The sequence below is a fragment of the Python bivittatus genome, unplaced genomic scaffold (assembly GCF_059951505.1).
Source record: "Python bivittatus isolate LINGU-HERP-01145 unplaced genomic scaffold, Pbiv_v1 ctg000610_np1212, whole genome shotgun sequence".
NCBI lineage: Eukaryota > Metazoa > Chordata > Lepidosauria > Squamata > Pythonidae > Python > Python bivittatus.
The window spans coordinates 45,399,213-45,425,224 of NW_028277088.1; the positions used below are offsets into that span (position 1 = coordinate 45,399,213).

The 26,012-nt window shown below is 37.2% G+C and overlaps 1 protein-coding gene across 4 annotated transcripts in view; it reads right to left on the minus strand.

The window, feature by feature from the left end:
* Positions 1-25,710, minus strand: part of MYRIP (myosin VIIA and Rab interacting protein) — a 131,922-nt gene extending 106,212 nt beyond the window's left edge. For 3 of the 4 annotated variants that reach the window (XM_088150931.1, XM_088150932.1, XM_088150929.1), the window contains exons 1-2: positions 25,219-25,710; positions 4,024-4,180 (exon numbers count right to left, since the gene is read on the minus strand). In XM_088150931.1, coding sequence (XP_088007057.1) covers positions 4,024-4,133 — 110 coding nt within the window. In that variant the 5' untranslated portion in view covers positions 4,134-4,180; positions 25,219-25,710. The remainder of the gene's footprint in view (positions 1-4,023; positions 4,181-25,218) is intronic. The other variant, XM_088150930.1, reaches the window with a different exon arrangement.
* Positions 25,711-26,012: the final 302 nt, after the last annotated feature.

Sequence of the window (26,012 nt, forward strand, 5' to 3'; positions counted from 1 at the left end):
CATGAATTATTAATTTTGAGAAAGAGCATTTAAGCTTTTTTTTTTTGCATTAGTCATTTTAATTTTAATAAAAGGAATGCAATTACCTTACAGGGCAAAAGTATCGAGTTAAATCGAACAAATTTGATGTGTGAGTCTACTGAAAAAAATTACTTAAAATGTTTGCCTTTTATAATTCAGTAACTCCCCCCCCCCCATACCCTAAATTACAGGATTTTCACAAAGGGTGGCGTTGAAAAATTTTCCGCTCCTTAGGGGGGCGGCAGCTTCAAAAAGGTTGAGAATCACTGTTCTAGAGGAAAGGTAGAATACACAAGTAGCACATAATTTTAAAAGGTATTAATAAACCCATTGGCTACAAGAAAAGAGTAAACTGAAATCTGTCTGCTATGAAATAAAGTCAAGTTTTTAGTTTTTTTTTTTCTATGAGCAAATCCTTATGCATCATTTAATTGTTAGGAATAAATTTAGGAATCAAGAGAGCAACTAATAGCAGAAGGATATAGTTGTCAATGGTTTTCCCATTTACAGTTATCAGAAAGATTCAAAATGTATAAAAAGGCTTATGGTATGGAGCAAAGTAAGACAGAATTTGAAGTACAATTGTGCACCAGTGATGAACACGTAATTGTTAAAATGTATAAACTTTTGTTGAAATTTAAAACAGAGAAAGAACAGGTTAAATAGTGTATGATAAAGTGGGCTAAGAATTTTGGTTATAATATACAGATCGAACAATGGGAAAATATGTGGTTAAGAGGGTTGAAATTTACATTATGTTATGATCTTAAACAGAATTTTTATAAAATGATGTATCATTGGTATATGACACCAGAGGAATTATCTAGAATGTATAAAGGCATTTCAAATCTATATTGGAAATATGAACAACTTGAAGGGACATTTTATCATGCTTGGTGGACATGTAAAAAAGCGAAAAAATATTGGATTCAAATACATACATTGATACAGAGGATTTTAATATTAATATTCAATTGAAGCCAGAACTTTTCCTTTTAGGATTGATGGATAAACAGAAAAAAGCCATGGAAGATTATTTCAATATATGATTATATGCACAAATATGGAAAGATCTGGCACTACCCACCGTGGAGGAATGGTTGGTGAAGCTGACAGAACTTGTTGAGACGGACAAAGTGATTTCTTTGGTTAGAGAAAGGACAATATCTACATTTATTGGTGACTGGAAACCCCTTATGGACTTTTTGCATAAAAATGAAAAAAATGAACTTGTGATTTATGGTTTTGATGATTAGATAGGATAGATTATAGAAAGAAGAGAGTCATAATGTAACTTTAGAGAGGTTAAAATACAACTGTACTTATAACTGCTGTGAAGAATATTGGAAGTTACTTCTTTATACCTTTATATCTTTTTTTATATCTTTCTCTTTTTTTCCTCTTTTCTTATTGCACTTTTAGCCTTTTCTGTTATTTCTCTCTTTCTTTTTCATGTTCTGTGTTCTAATTTAGTTTGTATTAGTTATTATTGCTCTTAAAACTTTCAATAAAAATTATATTTAAAAAAATTAGGAATCAAATTATGTTGAAAATTGCAATTATACTCAATTACAATCACCAACCAATTGTCCTAGACTGTGAAGTGGAACTATAAACCAAATCTTTTATTTTTTTAGCCTTTTTAAGCATGTTGAATTCACCCATTTATGAATAGTTTGGATATCAGAATGAGTCTACAGCTATATTCTCATCCTTTTCCAGCATAAATGCTTGAAGTAAACATTCCTAGTAAATTTTTTCTTATAAGTGAATGTGTTGAAAAGTATTATATAGGGGTATGGGTGCAACTTACATTATCAGTAATATTAATTTATTTGAAGCCTGCAATTAAAATAAATTTAACAATGCATATTTTAAAACTACTGATTTCCTCATATCTTTCCACATTTGGCCTACAATTTACTGAAAAACAGGCAATACTACACATATTTTCATTATGCAACACAATTGCATAACATAGCACAGTAATAGTGACATGACGAAAATAACGTTTTAAACTGAGATGGTATGATAGCAATGCTTTTGTATCTAAAAAAGGAGTTCTGCTCCTGAATCTTAAAAAGAATTCTGACTAGTTAAATATTATTTAATTTTCAATTAAATTCAATGTCAATCTAGGCAATGTTCAGAAATCATGAAAATTATTGGCTGTTTTGAAAAAGTGCTAAGAGACACTAAGAGGGAAGGTATCTTAAGCTAGACATAAACATATAGACTTCTCTGTCATTCTTCAGAGTAACATTTTATTGATGATGCAAACTACAATTGGATCCATGCTGCTTTGTAGCATGATTTTTTTCCCATGGCAATTAAATAATCAGACCGTGGGCTTTTCTACATTGCAGCCTTCAGCTGGTTGTCCTCTGTGTGTAAACTGACTCAAAATGAAGCCAGCTTAAGAAATCCCTTTCTGGATTTCAACCCTTTCCCCCATTTTGGCCACAGCGATGGCCAGATGTTCTGTCTGGACTGTAATTAAGAGGGCCCTAATTGGTGGATTTCCCTGCTTCTTGTCTCCTCCCACTGATGCCAGGAAAGGAAACACCACATGCATATTTACATGATCAGAGGTAAGAAAAAAAGAGCATGGAACACAGACATTTTACAAAAATTACTTGGAATTTTTTATTATCAGAATATCACCATACCTGCAAACCATTGTGTCTCTCCAAGAATTCAGCATCTATTAATTTAATATTACTGGATAAAGAAATGACTAAGTCAGCTACTTAGAAAAGTCTGGTGGAAATCTGCAATATCTTCCTTTGGTCTGCATATGCTGCATGAGTATGGCCATAATGGGTTGATTAAGGCAATGTACAAATGTGATGGTATTTAACCAATAAATCTATATTTCAACACCTAATCAAAAATAGCATTAAACAAAGCATGGGGTAAGGGTCAGAATCAAATACTTGTGTTATTGAAAGATAACAAATGAACACTGTTATTCCATGTGAGTTACATAAAGAAAAAGCAACATAAAGGAACTAAATTTACTGTATATCTTTTCTTTTTAAAATGTGTTTACATGCATAGCCAATTTCTGAAAACCCTAAAAAGCTAATGATGTAACCTTGACATAATGTCACAAAAATTGTCTTTATCTTCAAACCTATAGATAAACTTAAATGCTCCTTAGAATCAATACAGATTCCATTTTAAGCATATACAAACAGTATAGTAATAGATAATGCTTGCTACAGTTATGCTTACAATTATGCTATATATCTTTCTAATTTAAGATAGACAGCAACATTTGTTGTTTCTGTGGAGTCCTGCATTTTTATTCCCATGATCTTTTATAACCATTAACATGCCACTTGGGTGCAGCAGCACTAAAGACAATATCAAACATATAGCAACCTACACAAGTTTGCTACTAGGTGTATATCTGAAGAGGAATTACCGTACAACTTATCCCCAACTGCTGATAAATGTACATATATAAGGACATTTGTTTATTTGCTATATTTTGTCTCTAAGACAGAGGGAAGGGGAGAGAGAGAGAGAAATCTTAGATATAATGTAGTGGATAAATAAGTCCTAATAACTTAAGGAGTACCTTAGGGAGAACAGGGTGCAATGATTTAGCCCTCTAAGAAATTATTACTGTACTGTATGCATGTCAGGTTCCAAGAACATAGAGGCATAAGGAATCATACTGGTGGTAGCAGCAACTTTCTGATCCAGCTTGAATGATTAGCCTCTTTGAAACTCTTGATGCAATAATATGAACTGCTAGGACATGTTCCTCTGAGCGAAAACAAAATATTTGTGCAGAAAGGAAGAGTTAACCTGTTTATTGGATGCCAATTTAATAGTACAAACCTTAGAATCTGGTTGCAGTTTACTGGGTTGTTTTTGTAAGTGTCTGAAAAGAACTTAATTTGTAATGCAGTATGTTCAGAGTACAAAGACATGGAATGCATAACAATGAATAAACAGTTTTCTCATTTATATATTTGTCTTAATACTTACTTCAGTCGATCTTCTTCTTTTTTGCGGAGGCTAAAGTCTCGTTGGACCACCTGAAGAACATGTTCAGCTTCATCATCAGTTAAGCCAGACAAATCTAGCTTTCTCCTCATATTTAGTTACTTTCAATGAGATCTGTTAACAAAAGTACCTGAAACCCCTAAAACAAATAAAGAGAAGGATAGAAGACAGAAAATACTGCAATTACTGTATTGTTCTCCTAAAATATATATTTAAAAACACTGGCAATCATTTAATTTCATACTGTTCAGGAATGAAGACAATAACTAAATAACATTCACAAATTAGTGAACTGTGCTTAGAATCATTTTAATTTCAGACTTGCATCAACTAAGATGCTAGTTATATGGTTAGCTGTATTAATATGTTTTGCAGAGATTTAAATACATATTGCTTTCACAAAGAAAACTGTGAAATAGATTTTAAAATCTGCATAGCAGGTACAAATGGGTGTTCATTTCCTTCTCTTGCTGCACAATGGTTTTCTTACAAATTTTCTCTTCATTTCAACGCAAAAAGTAGCTCAAAATGGGGTTGGAGGAGAATAGAACAGAAAGAGAAGACTGGGAAGGAAAAATTGACAAGAAAAAGACCAAAATCTGATTTTTAAAAAATCCTCTTTTGCTGTCACTGTGACATTTCAAGCTGACTGAATGCTTCTCCAACTCATAATAAAAAGCATTCCTTGAACACAAATAATGAATCAGTAAAAGAATCAGGAATTAGATTTGGAGTCATATATCCCTAATATTCAGTTCTCAATATGGTAGGACATTATTATTATTATTAAGAAGCACATTCAGTTATGTAATCTTCTTCCTATACATATAATGTTAAATTCATACACAAATTTAGAGCTGAAGACATTCTTTGTTTTATACTGAAGCAGCAGCTAAGAGAGATTTTCAGAATACTGGTGCATTACCCAAACTCTCTTTTCATAGTATATTTTGATAACGGGAGCTGCACTTTGGAATTCTCATTCCGAATTCCAGCCAGCTTCCCAACTATATGTCACTCTGTTTCTCAATGTTGTGTTTCCCAACCATCAGCATTTATTTTCATTACACATGTTAAGTCTTCAAAAAGATGTTTGGATGTGGTATGTTCCAATACAGGTTTGGTTGCATAACAATTCCCACTTGGAGAATAAATTTATTATTAGCATATAGACTATGGTATAATTGCAAAATTACCCTTAGATTCCAAGGATCTATACAAATTATCACATGTACAACTGACCAAGCTGATCAGCCATAGTGATACAGACACAGGAACAAAATCTTGTGACAGAGGAAGATACCAACTGTCAGTCCTTCAAAGTAGACCAAGTCAGGAAACAGACCCCACAACACTGCCTTCTCTGTGTTTTTGTTTTTTCAACCATTACCTTGCTTCTCCAACGTCATCCCCTTGGCTCTCCACACTAACACTCTGCTCATACTACTATCAAAACTATTACAAGACTCAACAATTTCCCATGACTTTATAGAAGCATACTTTTTTGCTCATCCTCCACTCTGGTAGATGCCATCATCTGTCAGTAACATGCACATTGTTAATCTATCCAATGTCTACATAAAAGACTAATGAACCCAAATCTAACACAGAAATAGAAACGTGAAACATTTTAACTCCCAAGGAAATTCTATCTCTCACATTAAAGAAGCCACAAAGCCCAACTAGATCAAGAAAGCAGAACTGAAATTTGTCAGAAGATTCAACACTATATCTTGTGGATTAATGATAGACTATGGTTTTTCTCAAAGACTAGGGAATCTCAGCAAACCTTTCCTTAAGAACTTGTGAGGGAAATATGTTCTTGTCCAAGCAAAAGCAATATAGTAAGTAATTATATAAAGGTTACTAAGCAGCTGGCTGAAAAGCTTTCTCAAATAAAATGCCAAAATGGCTTGGTGAACAGAATGAGTGAGCATAAACAGAGAGGTTTTGAAAGGGAAATCTCAAAGTCATTGGTTTATTAATGCAACTGCAGAATTATACCTCCAATCTGACAGAGAAAACCAGGTGATAGCCCAATATAATGAACTCTCTGGATTACCAGAGTCATTCAGCAGCAATTGTACCCATCTGGAGGAAGATACAATAACCCTGAAGCTGTTTCAAAGAATATGTACACATTCAGCCAGAGCTTATGGGCAAGCAGCTGTGCCTTCTATAGGACAGTCCTGTCTCCCATAGAATGTCTATGTAGGGAATATATGGGACATGTAAGAAACTAACCTGTGTATGATTTAGATTTGAACATACCCTCTTGACCCTAGTGGCAACTTCATAAAGGAACTGACAGGTTACCTTAGTGTTGAAAATGTTAATAACAGTGGAAGTATATGGGCCTTTTTGGTATTAAAAAAAATGAAGAGAAGATGTGTAATGGAAGCTTTCTGGGAAGCACAATTCTACTCTCAGAACATGAAAGGGAGTAACAAAACAAAACACTCAAGTACAGGAAGATTTTAACCGGGTCTTTGATTTCATCACTGACTAACCATCTACAGGAAGTAAACTCAAAGGTTTAAATCAAGAGGATAGCTATATCATCTGCATTCATCAAACCACAGATTTTCCTCTTGCCACATTTTGCCAAATGTTCATCAGGCTTATTTAAGAAACTTTCCAAATCATTCAAACATAAACTGAATAAAGTAGCAGCTTCCTTGCCCTCCTTCCTACAGCTGAGAAAAGGGATTGGCCCAAGGTCATCCAGCTGGCTTTGTGCCTAAGACCAAAACATGGTCTTCCTGTTTCTAGCTTGGTGCCTTAACCTGGGGATATTTTCAGTCAACTGTCCTGCACTGTCACATCCAATTTGAAGGGGATTATCACTGTTCAGCTAAACCATGTCTTCCATCAATAGGTACATTTCACCATTTCTGCTTTAACTTATCCCTAAGGGTAGAATTGAAAGCTGCCTTCAGATCCATGAATTCTCCCTAAAGTTTACCCTTTAAGGTTCCTGAATATTTTTGATAGAGTGGGAAAATACCAGATAACAGTGTAAGACTGGGCATTTTTCTCTGAAAGCTGTTCTGGAATCAGTGAGTACTTCTCACATTCCAAGAAAGAATTCAACCTATTACATAGAGATCTTACATACAACTTTTCCATGATCGACAGCAAACTAATTGTTTTGTAGTTTCCTGGGTCACTGCCTTTATCCAAGCCATCCCAGTACAGCTGGGCAAAACAGCTGAAACAGGTTCTTTGCAAAGCATATTGCACAAAACAGCTGAAACAGGTTCTTCAGAAAGAAAGGGGACACTGCAGCTTCAAAGATTTTCTCCTACTATATGTGCAGGAACAAGTCTTTGTTACATGGGCAGGTCCAGCAGAAATGTTGACTTTATCATATTTGCAGATGTTTAAGAGCTTTCAGAGAAGCCATGCTAAGCCTTACAGAGAACACAATTGCTTTAATGCTTCAAGAAGGGATGCTTTGCTCACATAATGTCCTTTGTAAAATACACTTTTCTAATACTTTGCACAACATGCTTTGCACAACCATACTTCTTAGTACATTTATGTTAGCTAGTTATTCAGTACTAAAATATCCATGTCAAATGTTATGGCTGTTTCATGTTTGGTTATTTCCAAAACAATCCTCAATTTCATATCTCCTTTTACTATTTTCCTGTCCCATTTTCTCTTCTTCTAAACTGTACTATGACACAAACAGTATATAACCTGGTAAGACTATAAATCTCATATGATAAAGGAACTGCTGGTTTTTCAGGGGGCCACAAAGATTGCTTGTTAATTTTTGCTGCATAGAATTGATAAACACACATGCCACTACTTTATTAATGACAACTATCTAAACAGTTCTGTTTTTATACCTTTCTGCCCTGAAAGCACAGCCTTGTTATTTCCATCCACCCTCTTTCCATCCCTTTTCTCCCATTCCCCTACAATAGTAAGTGTTAAGATGTTTAAGGTACCACAAGAATTTTTAATGACACAGAACATTATCAAATCTTAAATGTTATAAATAATATTCTTAAATTAATGGCTTCTCATTCACTTCTTCACCAGTAAAATATACTGTATAATGCTGTCTTGGGTTTCTTAAGACAAGCAATCTCAGAATATCATTACATTAGGAAATTTAGTAGCATACTAAACAGATACTTAATAGCCCAGCCAAAAGAATCCAGCTAAGTAAGATTACCTGTAGTCCCATGAAGTAAATAAGGGACAGCATTCTCACCAAGAAAAGCTTGAGGAAGAAGACATGAAATACTCCTTTGTCTCTTATTAACTTTCCTTTCTCTATTTGCTATTTTTCTTAATAATAGAAACATGCTTATCCAATCACACTTTTTCTTTTTTTAAAAAAAGCAAACTATTATCCAATTATAGTTTTAAAGCATCTTTAAACATCCAGATCTGTTGAACTACAATTACAGGTGTAAACTCCTGATAAATTTAGGATGCTCTCATTTAAAAAAGCCTTCTTTGAATTTCAAGATAATTGCTTTCTTATAAATTCACCTTTCTAACTTTGGTTTCAGATCTTTTATCCATTGTATGAAAAGTTTCTTAACCACCTTTTGATTAACAACACATTGTACACATTTCTACCTGGAAGTAGACAATCTTACTATGGAGATTTTCAAGTTTTATCAACATTCTTTTTGCTTTCTTCAGAATTCCTTAGATCTTTTGTTCAACAGAATGTTCCATATTCCCCTTGAATTTCTGACCAGACATAGATCTGCTTAATCTCAATAAAGTTGCTATGTTTTAGACATGATCTCAGAGTAGTTTAGAGCTTGGCAACCTTGGAAACAATTAAAAGGTTTTTCTTCATCAATTCATATAAAAAGTATAAAGTACTATAACATAATTTTGAAATAGTACCAGAATCTGTGTACAAGCAAAAAGAAACTCTCCATGAGGTTTGGGTGTTTTGTTTTTTAATATATCGAAATCGACTGTGGATTTGAAGAACTCGCAAGTATTATTTCTATGGCTATGCAGTGATCTGGATCTGAAGGGCCAAGAGTGATATTAAGTGTGTGGGAGCTTTGGCAACTCCTTAAAGCACCTGCAGCTTTTTCTGGGCTCATACAGCTACTGCCACATGATCTCAGGAAAAAAAGGTTCTGTTTACAGAGCTTGGGTGACCCACACAAATCATTGACTATTGCTACTTGTGTGCTAACAAACACTCTGAATTACCTTTCCCCTTCAAATGTGAATTGGCACATAACCCATTTATTTTCAAACAAATTTAAATTGGATTTATATAAGAATAAAAATAAATCTTAAAATATATGGCAAACAATGCCGTGTGATTACTTTTTTGACAACTGAAATTGATTCTGAGGACTTAGTTTATATTCTCCATTTTATCTAATGTTATTCACTATTGATTAAAAATATATAGCACAATCTTTATAGATTTCCTAATTTACATTTCTTTTAACATCACTCATGCATTGGTGATTACATACAACTATAACCTGATTTCATGCAGCTTTATTGGGAAAACACTGATTAGATATCATCTAAATAGAATCTAATGTGATGACTGGAATAAAGTCTTAGAGTAAGTTATCTGGAATTCATATGATTTTGGGAATATGAAGAAGTGGACAGGATTCTCTGTGGTATGAGTACCAGTACTTGTGAGCTAGATCCATGTTTCTCTTGGTTCCTTTGGATAGCAGGGCAAGGACTGTGAGGAGATGGATTTGAGAGACAGTAAATGCTTCTTTAACATAGGATGAGATACCACTGACTTTGAAAAAGGCAGCAGTACTCCACCTCTTGAAGAAGCTATTTCTTGATCTGGCATAACAGACAACTAGTGCTCAGGTCCAAATTTCCCTTTGTGGACAAAGTAGTTCTCTTTCAGTCAGGATTCAGGCCTAGGCATAGGATGGAAATAGAATTTTTTGATCTGCTGGATAGCCTCCATGAAGACCTAGAGGATAGGAGATTTTTGGTGCTATCATCCATGGTATCCTGCTGGACCATTTATGGTATTTGGAGTTCAACACACCATCTTGCAATTGGCTCATTCCTTAATGGTTAGTTCCCACATGGGTGGATGGAGCTGTGGTCAAACCTATGGTTACTCCTACCTGGTATGCCCCAAGACTCAGCACTCTCCCCACTCTTCTTTAATATCTATATGAAGCTGCTGGGAAAGATCATCCATCAACTCTGGATGAGGTATCTGTGATGAATGTATCTACAAAGAGGAGGGTGATGTGGCAACAGACAGCAAGGCTATCAGGAAGGAGGGGGTACATTCCAGAAAAGGAAAGGAGACAAAAGACAACCCAGTCTGCAGGGGAAGCATGGAAAGTGTAAGAGATTCAGGATAGCCACTCCCCAGAATCTCCCAGGGTATATCCACTAGTTGCAGTAGTATAGATTTAGTCTAACAAGATTCTGTCTATATGGTGTAAGCAAATAAAGGAACTTAACTGGGCTGTTTCACCATTGTTCTTGGGCTGGGCCTGACAGTATCATTAGTATGCTAATAACACTGAACTGTATATCACCACTACAGACCAAGCTGGAGATAGTATACATGTCCTAAATGTTTGAAAGCTGTGAAGGTTTCGATGGGTACAAACGAGCTTGAACTAAATCCCTACAAGACTGACTTTCTGTTTTCCCAGAAATAACTTGGCTCAGAAACAATTCCAGTGTTAACTCTAGGGTTAGGTGGGGTTGCCCTCTTCTTGAAGGACTAAGTCTGATTCCTGCTGTCATGGCCAGGGACCTTTGCCCAATTCAGGCTGTTGTGCCAGTTTACCTAGATCATGAAGCTTTGGTGACAGTAATTCATGCACTCATCATCAGCAACATATTCTACATATAGTGCCATCTTTGAAAACAATTTGGAAGCTATAGTTGGTAGAAAATGTAGCAACCAGGATGCTAGTTAGAGCAAGCCATTATGTGAACACATAGTCTATGATCATTTGATAAATTACTAAAAGGCATCCAATGCAAGGTGCAGTTTTTGGCCTTTAAAGCTCTATATGGCTTGGCTCTAGGATGGCTCAAGGGCCATTTCCTCCAAGTAGAATGTGTCAACTCATTTGTGCCCAAAGGGGATGTTTATAGTCCCACAGCTGTGAGAAATCAAGGAGACATGGACCCAAAGGCAATCATTCTCTGTAATGGCTCCAATGCTATAACACACCTTGGCTACAAAGGTACACCTGACACCTTCTCTAATGGTCTTCCACAAAGCAATAAAGATTGTATTATTTGAATGGATATTCAGAGGTTGATTGTTCTGTGATATCTTTCTGATTGGGCAGACAAGTCTACGCTTTAATCCATATTGCTTTTGATGGATTTTAACTGCTATTGTAAACCTTCAGGAATCATCTGTGCTGGATGGTATATATTATCCAAAGATTACTGTGGAATTGAGAAATAAATACAGCCAATAAAATCTGGTGCAAACTGGCAAGAGTTTGCCAGGAAAAGTAAGGAAATTAGCTTGGATGCTAAGGAACTGGTTGCACAGATTGGTAACTGGGAGAGGTCAGAAACAGAAGAAATAGGATCCTCAGAAATGCTAAGGTAAACAGAGGTAGAAATTAAGGGAACCAGTAAGAAGATTCTTGTTAGAGAACTTGCAGACAGTGAGATAAACCAGAATTAGGGACCTTCATGGGGAATGGGGTTCTGTCTTAAAGAGAAGCAAAAATGAAACTGAAAGAGTTCAGAAGAGATAAAAAGCTGCAATATTGTGGGTGCATTTACAGACATAGACAGGGAGACAGACTGTTCAAGATATTTATTGCAGTTATAGATCTTTCACAAAAATAACACAAAGTTGGGCTGAAAACTCAAAGGCATGAGAGCTTTGAGTTTAAACATCTGGAGAGACAAATTTCAAGTTCAGGAAGATCCAAGAATAGTCTATTTCCAGTCCTAAATAATCCAACAATAGCACATAGAATCACAGGTAGGAAAGTTGTTTGTCCCAAAGAGCCAGTTACTAAAGCCATCTCTTTTATATAGCTATGATTATCACCTTGACTAATTATCTGAGTTACACTTTTTTTCACATAGATAACTCAACTTCCTTTGCTCTTCTTTCTTAATTTGTGATGTGTTGCTGGGCTCGGGGCCCTGCCAAGCCCAAGCTCTGGAATGCCTGAAATCAGGTGTGTTCTCTTCAGCTGATTTCTTTGGTGCAAGCTCTTCTGATCTGAAGTTTCAGACTGATCCCTAACACACATGCACAAAGGGAGAAAGGAGATGAGCAGAAGTTTATCCTGGAGGTATGGCTAGGAAAATGAGGAAATGGAAATGGAAATGGAACTGGAAAAGGAAAAGGCTAGCCTAGATAGTGACAACCTAAGGAGGGAAAAGAAGTGTCAAAAGAAGAGGTCAGAAAGAGCAACAGCTAACAGGGAGAAAGACAGCTAACAAAGGAGAAGGCTAACAAAGGAGAAGGCAGTTTGGAGGGAAGGGAGATATATAGGATTCCAGAATATTGACTGGCAGCTCAGACAACATGGTGGGGGGAGGGAAGGCTGGCAAGTTTTGCTAGTGAGGAATTTGCCCAGCAAATTAGCTGGAGGGTGGAGTGGAAGATTGAGGTTTGAAGAGGAGAAACTGTTTAGATTTAGAAAGGCTACGATGGAGAAAGTCTAATCCAAAAGGACAGATTACACAGACAGGAAAAAGAGAGGGAGACAAAATTCACAAAATACATTTGCAGCAAAAGCTGGGATTATAAAAGCTGTCTGTTATAATGTTAGCCCCACTAGGTAGACCAGACCAGAAAATCAATTCCACAGGAAGGCTAAAGCTACTTTTATTGAGATTGGCTATAATAACAGAATCTTTCAAGTCTGATCCTTCTGTACCTCCTCCTCCTCCTTATGCTTCAGTGAATTAGGAATGTGTCTGCCTCAGCTGTTTTCTAATGTTATCTTGTTCTGGACTTCAAAAATGTTTCAGCCCCTTTTGCTTAGGCATTAGATACTTCATATTTCTAGCAATGTCATCTTCTGTACTCTTTACAGTTGCATAAGGACCATTAGTTTTTTGGCAAGCCTCTGTGAAGAATTCCCAATGAGTTCAATAGCTTGATCTATTTAAAGTTATTCTCATACTCATGTGATGCTTGGGTCATCCACACAGGACCTTACCATGGCTCTATCTGCTTTCCAGTAATTTAGGACATGTTCTCATGGTGGACCTTCAAATTGGCCCCAGCCTGATACTGAGGCAAGCTGAAGCTTGAGCAAAGTGATCCAGAAGGAAGCTAGTGTTTTCTAATGGAAAATAGTACAATCTATGCAAACATTTGCACAGAAGAGGCAGCTGAAGGAGGTAGCAACCTGCAGGGCTCCAAGTGGTCCACTACAGGACTTACCTCACCGTGGTCCTATGTGCTTTTGTGGCTATTTCTTCTTCGATTTCTGGAGAGAACAAAGTCTCACCTGGGAGTCACACTTTTCTTTTGTTTTTTGTTTGGTTCTGGTAGGAATACCAACCTCACGAATAGTATTCCATGAAGTTATTACCCCTAGCAAATGTCTGCCATCTCCCAGCACAACAATCCCTGCCCTTAACTCTGCACTTTCTGAAGAGCACTGCTGCCACCCAAAAGCAGAGTCCAGGTAAGAATTGCTGTGGTCAGAGGCAGTGAGTGATTTGATGGGAGGAGGGAGATAGGTAAGCAACAGAGAATGGGAACAGTCCCTTCCCTATCCTTCACTTCCCCATAAGTAGTAGCAGAAACCAGTGGCCCTGATCTCACGTGAGGGCAGCAGTTTTGCTAGCCTTGTTTGCAAGGTATGGTTAAAAAAGACTTCTACAGTACCAACAGTTTTCTGCATCCATTACAAGGATGGGACAAAAGTGTGTGATCAGGGATGAGACAAGGAGCCCATGAACTGTGTATCTGTATGGTTGTTTCCTTTTTAATGCAAGTTGTTCTTGGCATATATTTTATTATTGGTTCCTCCAGGAAGTTTGTGGGAGAAGCTATTATTAACCAATCAGGGATTTAGTAAGGCAGCAAAATCCTCTGCCCAAACCATAATCTAGAACATTGTATGCCTGTTTTGTAGATGAATTTGTTTGGCCTACTCTAGCTGGCGGCGGCGGCAGCGGCGGCTGCTGCTGCTGCTGTTGTTTTTAATGCTTGTAGTTTTTTTTTATGCTTGGAAGAGTTCTACTTTGCTGCTGTTCCACTTGAGGAGGGATAAGCAATATGGGCTTTATTTTATTCAGGAGCACAGACAAAAGCCAAGGGGAATGGTTCCTTATTTATTGCAGAAATAATAAATGAGAAGAAAAGCACAAAATACATGGAGGATGTTTGTTCTGTTTTGCTTTTAGAGAGAGAAACTGGGTCTTTAATTGTAAACAGTAAATCCGAAAGAGAGTTGAGAGACTGTCTCATTTCTGCAAAGTGAAGTGTGCTACACGAATGGCTAATCTCGTCTTCCAGTCTGGAGAAAGGAGAAAGCTGACTGAATGTTCTCAACAGAAACCAATCAGCCTTGACCCTAGAAAGATGTTTCATGTCTCCTGAAATTCCATTTTTGGCTTCATTTCCTGATTTAAGCATATTCAGCAGAAGATCTGATAGGGCTTCTACATGCTTGTAACTATATGTGCTGAATAGACTCTTCAACTGATTGAGAAACATGCACATCACAAATTATGTTCCCTATTATTTGTAGATTTAACATGCATGGAAATTGTATTCAAATATTCAATTAAATATAGAGTTAGTCCAGACAGTGAATGCCCTGTGGCTAAGAAGAAAGCCAGTTCAGTTTAGCCCATGTATAGGAAAAAAAGTATAGGTAAATCTAGAAGGATTTGCACACCAGTAGCTGTGCTCCCCAGGAGGCATGGAAGTAAGGCAGGAATTGCTATGGTGGGAAATGGGAGAAGTTGCCACTAGCAGCAGCATCTTTGTGGAATACCTTCCACAAGCTCCCATATTGCTACTGCAGCAAAAATGAAAAAGGAAGCTTTGGCTGTCACATGAGACTTAGCCAAAGAAAACAGAATGGTAGCATGGAAAGAATATAATTACCACATACATATGTCTGTGTGATAAGCCTACAATCACCATGGATTTGGTGCTGGCTGGTAAATATATATCCACATCCATCCAAACTCTGGAGGGGACACTGGGAGGACAGAGAGTAGCTCAAACAAATTCCCTGTTCCAAATCTGTCCTTTGCTTTACTGATAATGTGCTGGGAATAGGATGTTTAGTTCTCACCAGACATAGTTTTCATAGGCAGGTGTGGAGTTGGAAAAAAAAAAAAGGAAATCTTAAAAACACCCAGGATAGTATGTTAAGGCTGGAGAGATTCTGGGGAGAAGCACTGCAATAATTGAGAACCTGGCTGGTAGCTAAAGGTGCTATAATGGCTAACATGGATTAGACAGTTCCAGTGGCTATTGAAGATAGACTGTTGGTCTGTTGGTTTTTATCCAGAATGAAGTTTGTTGGTAAAGCTACAATGGACTGAGCATTCTACACTGATAAGGATTTATGGGAAGTTGGATGAGACTTCAAGAAGATTAACTGAAGCATTCAAGGACATGATCCAGAGGATAAGATTGCTGAAGAGGAAAAGTGTCATGGGACACTCTTCTGGGTCAATGGCCAGCAGGCCGGGACAACAGAAGATCAAAGGTTTACTTGTCTGAGGATCACTTGCCAATCCCAGGTTCCCTGTCAGTTCTGCAGATTGCGAGGAATGCTAAGGTGTCGATTAATTTTGTAAATGTGTGTATAGAGCATCAGTCCCTGTTGATTGGTAGAAAGCTGTTATTGTTCACCAGTACAAAGAGAAAGGTAACACGAATAAATTTTAAAAACTATAGGAACTTTATTTTGTTAAGTATATCTGTGAAGATGTTTGGCAGAATTTTGACTGAAAGAATAAAAGAGGTGACAATAAGCAAAATTTAAGAAATACTGAGCAGGGATTATGCAGACTAGATTTTTGCTCTTTTGCGGGTCATTAAAATATGTATGAATGTGAGAAAGTTTGTTGTACATTTGTTAAGATAAAGTGTATAAAATTTAATGGTTGAATTATGCAAATTTTGCACAAATATGGAGTTGAAAGTTAGTTGAATGCAATAAGAGTGCCATATGATGGAAGTAAATCATGTGAGAGAATAAATGAACTATTTTGCAAATGGTTCAATACTGAGCAGGGAGTAAGCAAGAATGTATATCTTGGTTGTTCAATATAGGTGTGGATATGTGCATAAGGAATGCTTGTCATGACATTACAGGTATGTTGATTAGGAATGTGCATGTGCATATACTTTTGTGCACAGATAGCACTGTGCTGTTGGCAGAGAACCCAAATGATTAGTAATCAATATTAGATAAATTGTATGATGCAGTGAGGAGTATAGATCTGAAAATTTATCAAAGACCCAGGTAGTTCTGCCGGATTGGGAAAATGGAATGAATGATTGTAAGTAATACATAAACAATGAGAAAACTAGAGAAAGTAGATGAATTTGTGTACCTTGCTGGAAAGCTTACTACATTGATGAAGAAATTTTATAAACAATGGTAGAAAGATAGTGGGTGTATATTATCTATTGTGAGGATAAATGTTTGTTGAAAAAATTAAAATGGCTCTTTATTAACAGCATGTTTCTACCCACTTTGTTATACGGAAGTGAGAGTTGGGTATGTTGTGAGAAACATAAAATTAAGTTGAATATAATGGAAATGGATTAATTAAGAAGTTATTGGAGTTAAGCAAGAAGAGATAGGATCAAGAATTAATGGTTGCTGAATGAATAAGGCTGAATACAAGAGTTAGTGACCAATATGAAAGAAGCGTAGTGAAGTGGTTTGATCATATAGAGGAAATTCATGTGGACTGACTCACAAAACTCATATGATGGAAGAGTCAATGTGCAATGAAAAAGTGAAAGACTGAGTTAGTTGTAATTAGATGGAGTTAAGGAGATCCTCAAAACTAGAGAAGTGAGACACTTAAAGAACAGAACACAATGTATAAAACATTACATGGACTTGGTGGAAGCAAGGATGGTTTGTCAGGATAAAAGGCATTTAGAGATATAGTGAATGGTGGTGGTATTAAATAATGTTTGCTATGGTTCATTTTCATTTTCTTATCTCATACCTTTAATTTCTTTTGCTCACTCTTTCTTACATGATCACTTTTTAAAGAAGTTTCATAAGTAAAATTAAAACTTAATTTTAAATCTGCCCCCCATCACATTGGTCCCATACAACTACATTGACATACTAACACTATATTAATCCATTTAACAAAAAGAATAATTCCAGATATTTTCATTTTCTTCATCTATTTCCTCTTTTAAACTATCTTAAAAATTCATTTTCTGCAATCCAATAGGCTACACAGAAATTTTAAGAATACATTTTGGCCTCTATGACCTATTTTGTTCTTAACTATATAAATTACATATTTGCTGAACATTTTTAATAAATAAGCATGTGTTTTGTTATCTCTTTTCCTCCTTTTGTGTTACATTTTTCTTACAAATCATTTAGAAATCATGTACAGTATTATCACACAGGAAAGGAAACCACACAGACATCTGTTAATATAAATAATAAGCTACAGCCTCAGCCCTTGAGCTTGTAGTAATTGTTGATGGATATCACCAGAAGTATGTAGGAGAAATGTGGGAAAAGAAACATGCAGGACAGAAGGCAGGCTTCAAACAATCCTGGCAGGAAAAACATTCTAAAAAGCAACCACACTTATTCAGAAACTTCAATTTGCCCCACAGGTTAAATACAATCATTTCACTCACAAGTTTACATTTAGGAATAAATTGAAGTAGGTAATGTAATAGGATAAGATTCTAATAATTAGAGTCTAATGGTGTAATTGAAAAAGTCCTTACTGACCACACAGATTAACACACATGAAGGAGATGGAGAAAAATCAGTTACCAAGAGTGGAGTCCTTGGTGTTCTCCGAGCTTGGTGGCTTTCTTGCAGATGTTTTGTTACCCAACTAGGTAACATCTTCAGTGCTAGAAGGGAATGGGCTTTGCTCTCTGTAATCCCACTCCCTTCTAGAACTGAAGATGCTACCTAGTCAGGTAACAAAACATCTGCAAGAAAACAACCAAGCTCAGAGAACACCAAGGACTCCACAGTTCAACCCTCAATATATTCTTTTCTATTGTTACCAAAAGCACCTATACAATGAATATGGTTAAGCAAAAAAGAATAGCCCATTATACCACAAGCCCATTTCCTCCACAAGAGGAAAAGGGGGGTGGGGGAAATCTTAATCAATCCAATGTTTCTGTCTCCCTAGTCTTATCCAGTAAAGCGTTCTTGAAATAAAATACAGAAGTAGATCAAAATCATGAGCAAGACAAATCCATGTCCTTGAGTAAGGTATTCCAAACTCTCATCTTCTGATATTACTTGTACCAGGAAAAGGAAGGAGAAACATTAGTAGAAATAAAACCAAACAGCTCTTTTAGAATGTGCAATTCATATTTCAATAAAGGAAGCCTAAAATTGCATAGACATTGTAGAATTATTGTTTTAACATTATTATTCCTTGGCTCTGAATATAAGGGTCATAGTACGATCACTGTTGCTATACATTAATAGTTTGTATATACTTCTTTTTGAGAATAGCAAGTACACCTGAGACTAGAGTGTTCTATCAGGACATATTACTATAGATCAGATTTTGCTATTATCTGGAAAATAACAAAGTTCTATGGATATACATTTAAAAGAAGGTGCTAGAACTCTTAAAGAGTTTTATACCGATGTTTATTATTGTTATACTTACACATAAAACCATGTGGTGCCAGAACTGCAACAAAGGTACATCAGTATCACCAGCAAATAAACCTGATTAAATGTAGCAATATTGTACATTGCTGTACAAAGCTACAGCTTTTTCTATAAAGTGATTTATTCTTGTCCTATATATTTTAAGCAAGATAACAATTCAAGGAAATGTTACATATTAAAACAGGAAAGCATGCTGACAAAATAAAAACATATTATAAAATGAAAGCATTTTATGAGAAAAGGTTACATACCATGAAGATAAAGTCTTTATTATAATTATATAAATCACATAATTTGAATAACAAACTCATTAAAGTTATACACTTATGCTAAATCCTAGTGAAGTTCCTAATTGTTTGGAACTTTTCCAGCTACACTACTCGAGGGCTTTTTAACTGGAGATACCAGGTTCCTTCATGTAGAATTCCTTCTGCAGAGATGTTTATCCCCTTTGAGGATTTTGGTCCACAAAAAATATATTAACAACCTTTATTGGTGACTGGTTTCTTCCTTATTCATATATCTTTGTGACAACAAAAAATGGGTAGGACTTCTCAAATGTAGTAAGTATATGAATTTTATCAGTCTGCTAAAGCAGGTAATGTATTCTTATTAATTCACAAGCAGGCTGTGTTTGAGCATCACACTAAGTCAGAATTCTTTAAAATGCCACAATGTCAGCAAAGAGATACAGAAAACTCTTTCCTGCCATCTAATGATCTTCCCAATTTTACAATAGCCCCATTTTGAATCCTAAGATGTCCATCACCAATGCTTTAAAACTTGGGTACAGAATGTATCAGGTTGTGCTTATGCCTGGTTATTGCCAGCAATTCTACAGTTTAGTTTTCAGTGAAATTGCTTCACTGAATTCAATATTCTGTAGAATACAATGGAGCCATTTTCTTCGTCAACAATCCATCCTTTCTGATTAGCTGCAAATAAAATAATCTTATCAAGCATCCTAATTTGTTTGTTACATTTCATTAGTTCTGCAATTGCCTCACTATAGCTATAAATATACAGAGTAGGACCTTTCAAGAGTCATGCAAAAAAAAAAAGGGCTTGTACTGCTTCACCCCTTGCTATTATGTTCCAATAAGTAACCCTGTATCCAAGATATTCAGTATGAGATGGATACCACTTGAGTAAGAATGCCAGCCCATTACCATAGAAAGCACATCAATGTGGTTACTACCACTGCAAAAAAGTAGATCTCTGCTGCAGCATCTAATTAAGTCTATATATTATTTAAGTGCAACCTAAGAGAAGCTCACACAAGACTAGATCATTTATTAAAAGATTTCCTTAATATTTATATGATTTGTATATTTGCAAAAGCTGTATATTACAACAAAGTAGAAAATTACCAACACTGGCAGGGTGAAGGAACAGTAAGATGTGGTAATGTTACTGATTTGACAAAAATGCTACGTATATCCAAGGTCAATTTTGTGGTCTTCCAAGTAATGCCAGTAAGAGCTTAATAGAGGGCAGCTGTTCTTCAGTAGCAGCTACATGTGGAAGTACTGTATGTAATTTGGAATAGTTGTAAGGGCATATACAATGGAAGGGATGAAATAGGTATTTCATATTTATATACTGTATAATATATAAATAGTGTAACAGCAGTACAGAAGGCAATGGAAAACCACTGCACTATACAGCATTTTCCCAGGAAAACCATAAATGGTTTAAAAAACTACAGTAACATCAAAAGAATAAAACTCAGATGCCACAGAAAAAAAGAGTATGCAAGGCTGAAGTTAATTATTTTGTTTTCCTACAGTCAAGGCATTAACAATAATATCTTCTTTGGGAATGTGAAACTTTAGGATACTATTTGTTTTAATTATTAAAATTAATGTTAATTAGTCTACTAAAATATAGCCCAAATACTTACTTATATTTGCTAACAGCTGCTTCAGCTGATTATAATTTTTAAGATTTTATCCTATTATTATTACTTAAGACTTTTTAGAAACTGTTTGATAATGTTGACTCTAAGCCACCTTGGCAAAATTTATGATGGACAGTATGTAAATTCTATAAATATGTAACAATAGAAAATACACTGCATAGTCAAATTGTGTCATTTGTATCTACTGCATGTACAGGTGTCCTCAGGTTACAATGGCAATTGGGACTGGGATTGCTGTCACTAAACAATGCAGTCATAAAGCATAATGTCACATGACCGCATCGCTTAGCAACAACAATCCCGGCAGTCCCAGTTACCATCTTAACCTCAATATGTGCAGGTTGTTAAGCAGGAAGCATCAGAAGTCCCAGGTAAGGAGCATGGAGTTGCCATGGGGGAGGCCCTAGGAGGTAGGGAAGGGGACCACAATGCCACATGAGCACAGAGAACCCAGGGGAGGGGAGCCTATTGGGGGGTGGAGGTGGGATGAGGAAGGAACTTTCTCATATTTTACATGAAGCTGTTGTCCAGATCATATCTTGGTTATACAATAAAAGGTTAGCAGAGGAGCTAATCAGGATTTATAGTGCATAAACCAACATTGTTGGTTCAACTGTGTCCAGCTAGTTTTTTTGGGGTCACAGTTCCCTAATGTATGGTTTATATATAGCTAATGGCATACTATAATAGGTGCTGAAATTTAACATACTGTATCTTAACTTTCTTGTGTAATGTGCACTGAGCTCTTATCACTACTAGGGATCATATGTTTACATTTTCCCCTCCCATTTAAATTAATAGATAAGACATTAATGTATTAATTACCCAATGTCAAAGCAGGCACAGGTAGTCCTCACTTATCAACTACTTGTTCAGTGACCATTCAAAGTTGTGATTGTGCTGAACAAGAGGTACTTACAACCAGTCCTTGAGGTTCTGGCAGTTGCAGCACCCCCGTGGTCACGTGATTACGATTGAGGCGCTTGGCAACCAGCTCACACTTATGACAGTTGCAGCACCCCGCAGTCACATGATTACCATTGGAACCTTCCCTGCTGGCTTCCCACAAGCAAAGTCAATGGGGAAGCCAGCAGGAGAGGTAGCAAGTTGCTCTGGTAAGTGCCCCTCGCCTTCTTGCTCATCGCGGCATGCCCTCCTTCCCTGGGCCTCCCTGCGCTTGTACACATGCACCCCTGCCTTCCTTCCCCGGGCCTCCCTGTGCTCACATGCATGCATCAAAGCCCACAGCACCTCCCTCCCCAACTCACTCGTGGCCTGCACCGGGCCTCACAGGACCTCTACCATCTCCCTGAGGCACCCTTGCGCTCTTAACCTGGGACTCCCACCGCTTTCCACTTAATGACTCATGTGTCTTGGAGTTACAAGAGCAACCAGGACCGCCTGGATTGCTGTCACTAAGCAAAGTGATCTTATGATGTCATGCTTTATGACCACATCACTTAGTGGCAGCAATCCCAGTCCCAACTGCTGTCATAACTCGAGAATAACCTGTATAACCATGGTCTTCAAGCATATATGGCATGTGTGATCCACTTATAACTCAACTTTTTAGCTATTCTTACAGTGTTTATTCATTAACTGAGCATTCTAACAGTATATCAGAAATGTTCTACTGTCATACTTATGTTGAATATTTATCTTACATCTTGCCACTAAATGGGGGTTTTCATCATATTCTAGTCTCTCAATCCTAGAATGTAAGATTGCGCCAAAATAAAGAAAAAGTAACCTTAATTGCTGATGATCCACAGAATTACAGATATCTTATTGAATGGAAATCAGATATTTTCTTCCTATTAGCTAGAACATCATTTCCCCCAAAATGATACTTACAGAAAATGTGACTAACTTAGGATATGATCAAAAGTTTAGCACTTTTTAAAACACAAAACAATTTAAGGTATGTCTAAATTTCTCCCACTGAAACTACATTTACTCAGTTTCATCTGGATCATGATTTTTCATCTGAAACAAATGCTTCTTGATACATTCAATACATATCCAATACCTAATTTAGAAAAGGGAATAGCTTTTTTACATTTAAAATACATTATACATTCATTAACACAATTCCTTTAGATGTGTTTAAATTCCTTAGCATGCATTTAAGAAAGCACAGCTGCATTTTAAAGCATTTTTCTGCATTCAATGTTCCAATTTGGTTTCAATAATTTAAGAATACATGAATGTAATAACAGTAGCTGAGACAAATCAACTTTTTCTAGTTGGTATTTTCTTTCTTAACTACAAATGTACAAGTTGATATTATAGAAACAATTGGGTTTTCCGCACTGCAGCCTTCAACTGCTTGCCTCCTGTGCATAAACCATCTGGAAATTAACTTGTTTAAAAAATCTCTTCCCAAATTTCAACCCCTTCCTTCACTTTTGGCATGGTGATGGTTTAATGTTCTGTCTGACCCATGTATACTACAGCCCGATTGGTGGATTCACCTATTTCTTTACCTCTCCTGGACTGGTACAACCCTCCCACCACCACCACCACCACACAGAGACCTTTTAATATCATTTTTTCTGTCAGGTGGGCTAGAGAGGGAAAGTGGGAAAATCCTTGTCAATTTCAACTGGGGTAAGAAAAAGAAAGTTCCAGGTTACACTGCTCCATCAGGAAACTCGTTTTTTAAAAAGTCCAGCTCTTTACTTTTCTACCAGTGAACTTTTTTTGTTTGTAGAAAAATGGCAATGGAGGCCAGTGACCAAAGGGGAGGGGTCATTCCCACCACAGGTTGCAGCAGCCAATTAGAGTGAAGGGTTTTGCTTACAAGGAATTGAAGCACAGCATACAAACTGGACAGTGTGGATTGAGATAGCACAAGATGGAAAACATTGATTTTTGACACAGAGCTGCAAAACATGGACAGAATTAACTGCTGGCTGGGATGAGTTAAGGACAACATTATATGTTCTTGCCTCATGAAATGGTGTTCACACTGAGGTAAGCTGGAAGTATGGATCTTCTTTGTAATATTTTTAAAGGCGCTATTACATAATTATTGTTACATTATTTTGTGCTAATCGGTAATATTTACTACATTTCGCTACATCCATGGGAAGTCAGCAGAAAGCAAAATAGCAATTATTTGTGCTCAGATGTTTCCATAAAGCTGCCAGGCTCAAGCAGCTGGTCACTAATTCAGTCTGATTAGTACATAAATGTAGATTAATTAACTTACTGGCCAGACCCAGCTACTTTAGCAGTTAAATTTAATTCAGAAGAGGAAGAAGAAGAGAAAGCCAGAGCATAGTTGTATTGAAAATGTAATTTTGCTGTCTATTGTATAACTGCCTTCTTATAAATGAAATTGAGTACCATCATAAAACCAACTTCACTATGACCTCAGGAGCATTTGATCTTTGACACAGCAAGTTATGTTCATGTATACATCCCTACACCTATGTAAGATTATGGATAAAAACATCAATAACCAAAATCAATAACTAGTGACTGTAATTTTAGCTAAACTAATGGATCATTGCACTAGAAGAGATGTTGAAGGCTACAATCCTAAACACACAATTAACAGAATGTAAATAATCACTGTTAACTTTATTTACTTTAAAAAATCCATTAAAGTTATCTGTGCCCCTTTCCTTAAAAAAACTATAACCTTTTCTAGCTCCATCACTTTCTGTGAACCTTAAGACTATATAATTTTAACAACTCAATTCACTGCACTAAATCTCAGTACATTTAGGTAATAAGTAATCAGTGCTCAGTAACAAGCATACAATTGTAGTTATAATGTCAATCTGTAATAAGCATTGGCTATACCTGCAAAGATAGTTTTGGGGAGACATAAATTCCACAATGGGGTTAATTACATAAAGAATGAATTTGGGAGATGATATATTAATTGTATAGCATTTTCCCCTCTAATCACCCTGGTGTATTACATCAGAGCTAGAAAGATCTGTCTTGCATGACCCACCTAAGACCTAAAAAGGAACAGCTGCTTGCAGTTCTACAAGGCACATTTCAGCAGAATCCAAGTGAGCAATTGCATCAAAATCACTCTCCAAATACAGGCACATTTCCACCTTCCCCTGCAGTAGGCACTGCAATAAAGGAGACTGACAGGAAGCAAAGAGGTGGACACTTGTCCATACTCACACTCAGCATAATGCAAGAGAGATGCACCAAAATGGAAGCTATCGTATAACTTCTCTGATTTCTTAGCTCCACCAACCCCAGCTCCAGCCCACCTCCCTGTTTCTTCAGCCAAGGCTTCCAAAGCTGAAGAGAAAAGCTGGGTCAACAAGTCCTTCAAATCTCCCTGTGTCCCCTGCCCACATGTCTAAGCAGCGGTGGGACATCTTGAGCTGCTTGTCATTTCAGGCAGCTAAACTCACATGAGGGGAAGAAGAGGAGAACCCCTCTAACCTTTGCAGTTGTGTGCACCAGTCCAGTACTTCCAATATCCGAAACCAAGAGCAGGAGGAGAACCCAAATATTAAAGTACCTCCAGCACAAAGCAAGCGTCCCAAAAGGCGACTGGTCAGATAAGAGAGCCGGCTGCTCCTTCTTTTACATTAGCATGGCAGCTGTCACAGGAAGGGGGCAGCTCTGAATTTTTCCTGTCAGGGTCCTCCTTGGTAGCAAGCGCCTGTAGGCTACCACCACTGAATAAAGGGAGAGCGATAGCCGTAGGCGACCGTATGCCTCAGCGTGAGGCTGCCTCTTCCACCCCTTTCCGCACTCCTTGCAGTCTCCAGCTTCTGCTACTGCTGACACCTGGCCGGGACACCAGCCGGCCAATCAGAAAAAAGCGGCAGTTCCAGAGGGAGGGAGGGAGGGGAGGGTGCTGGAGAAAAAGGAACGAGCCGGAGGGCGCGCGCGCGCTTTCTTTCCGGCTTTGTCCAGCGAGCCGCGGGGTCTCGCTGTTTTTCGAAAAAGACGGGGATGGAAGAAAGAGCGCGCACGCGCGAAACAGCGTCCGCGTGCGCTAGAAATGGCAGGCGATACCGCGCCCTCCCTCACGGCGCACACGTTGCAGCTGCTGCCAGACGAGGGGCGGGGACAGCGAGCTTCGTTTTGGAGCAAGGGAGATATCGGCTGTTGTCCGGAGCTGGCGGGGGTTGCGGGGAGCTGCCTGGTGTGTGCCGTATCCTTAAGCAGCAGAAGGAAGGGGCGGGGCTTTAAGTTAAAAGGGCCTCGCCTCAAACTGAAACCCCAGG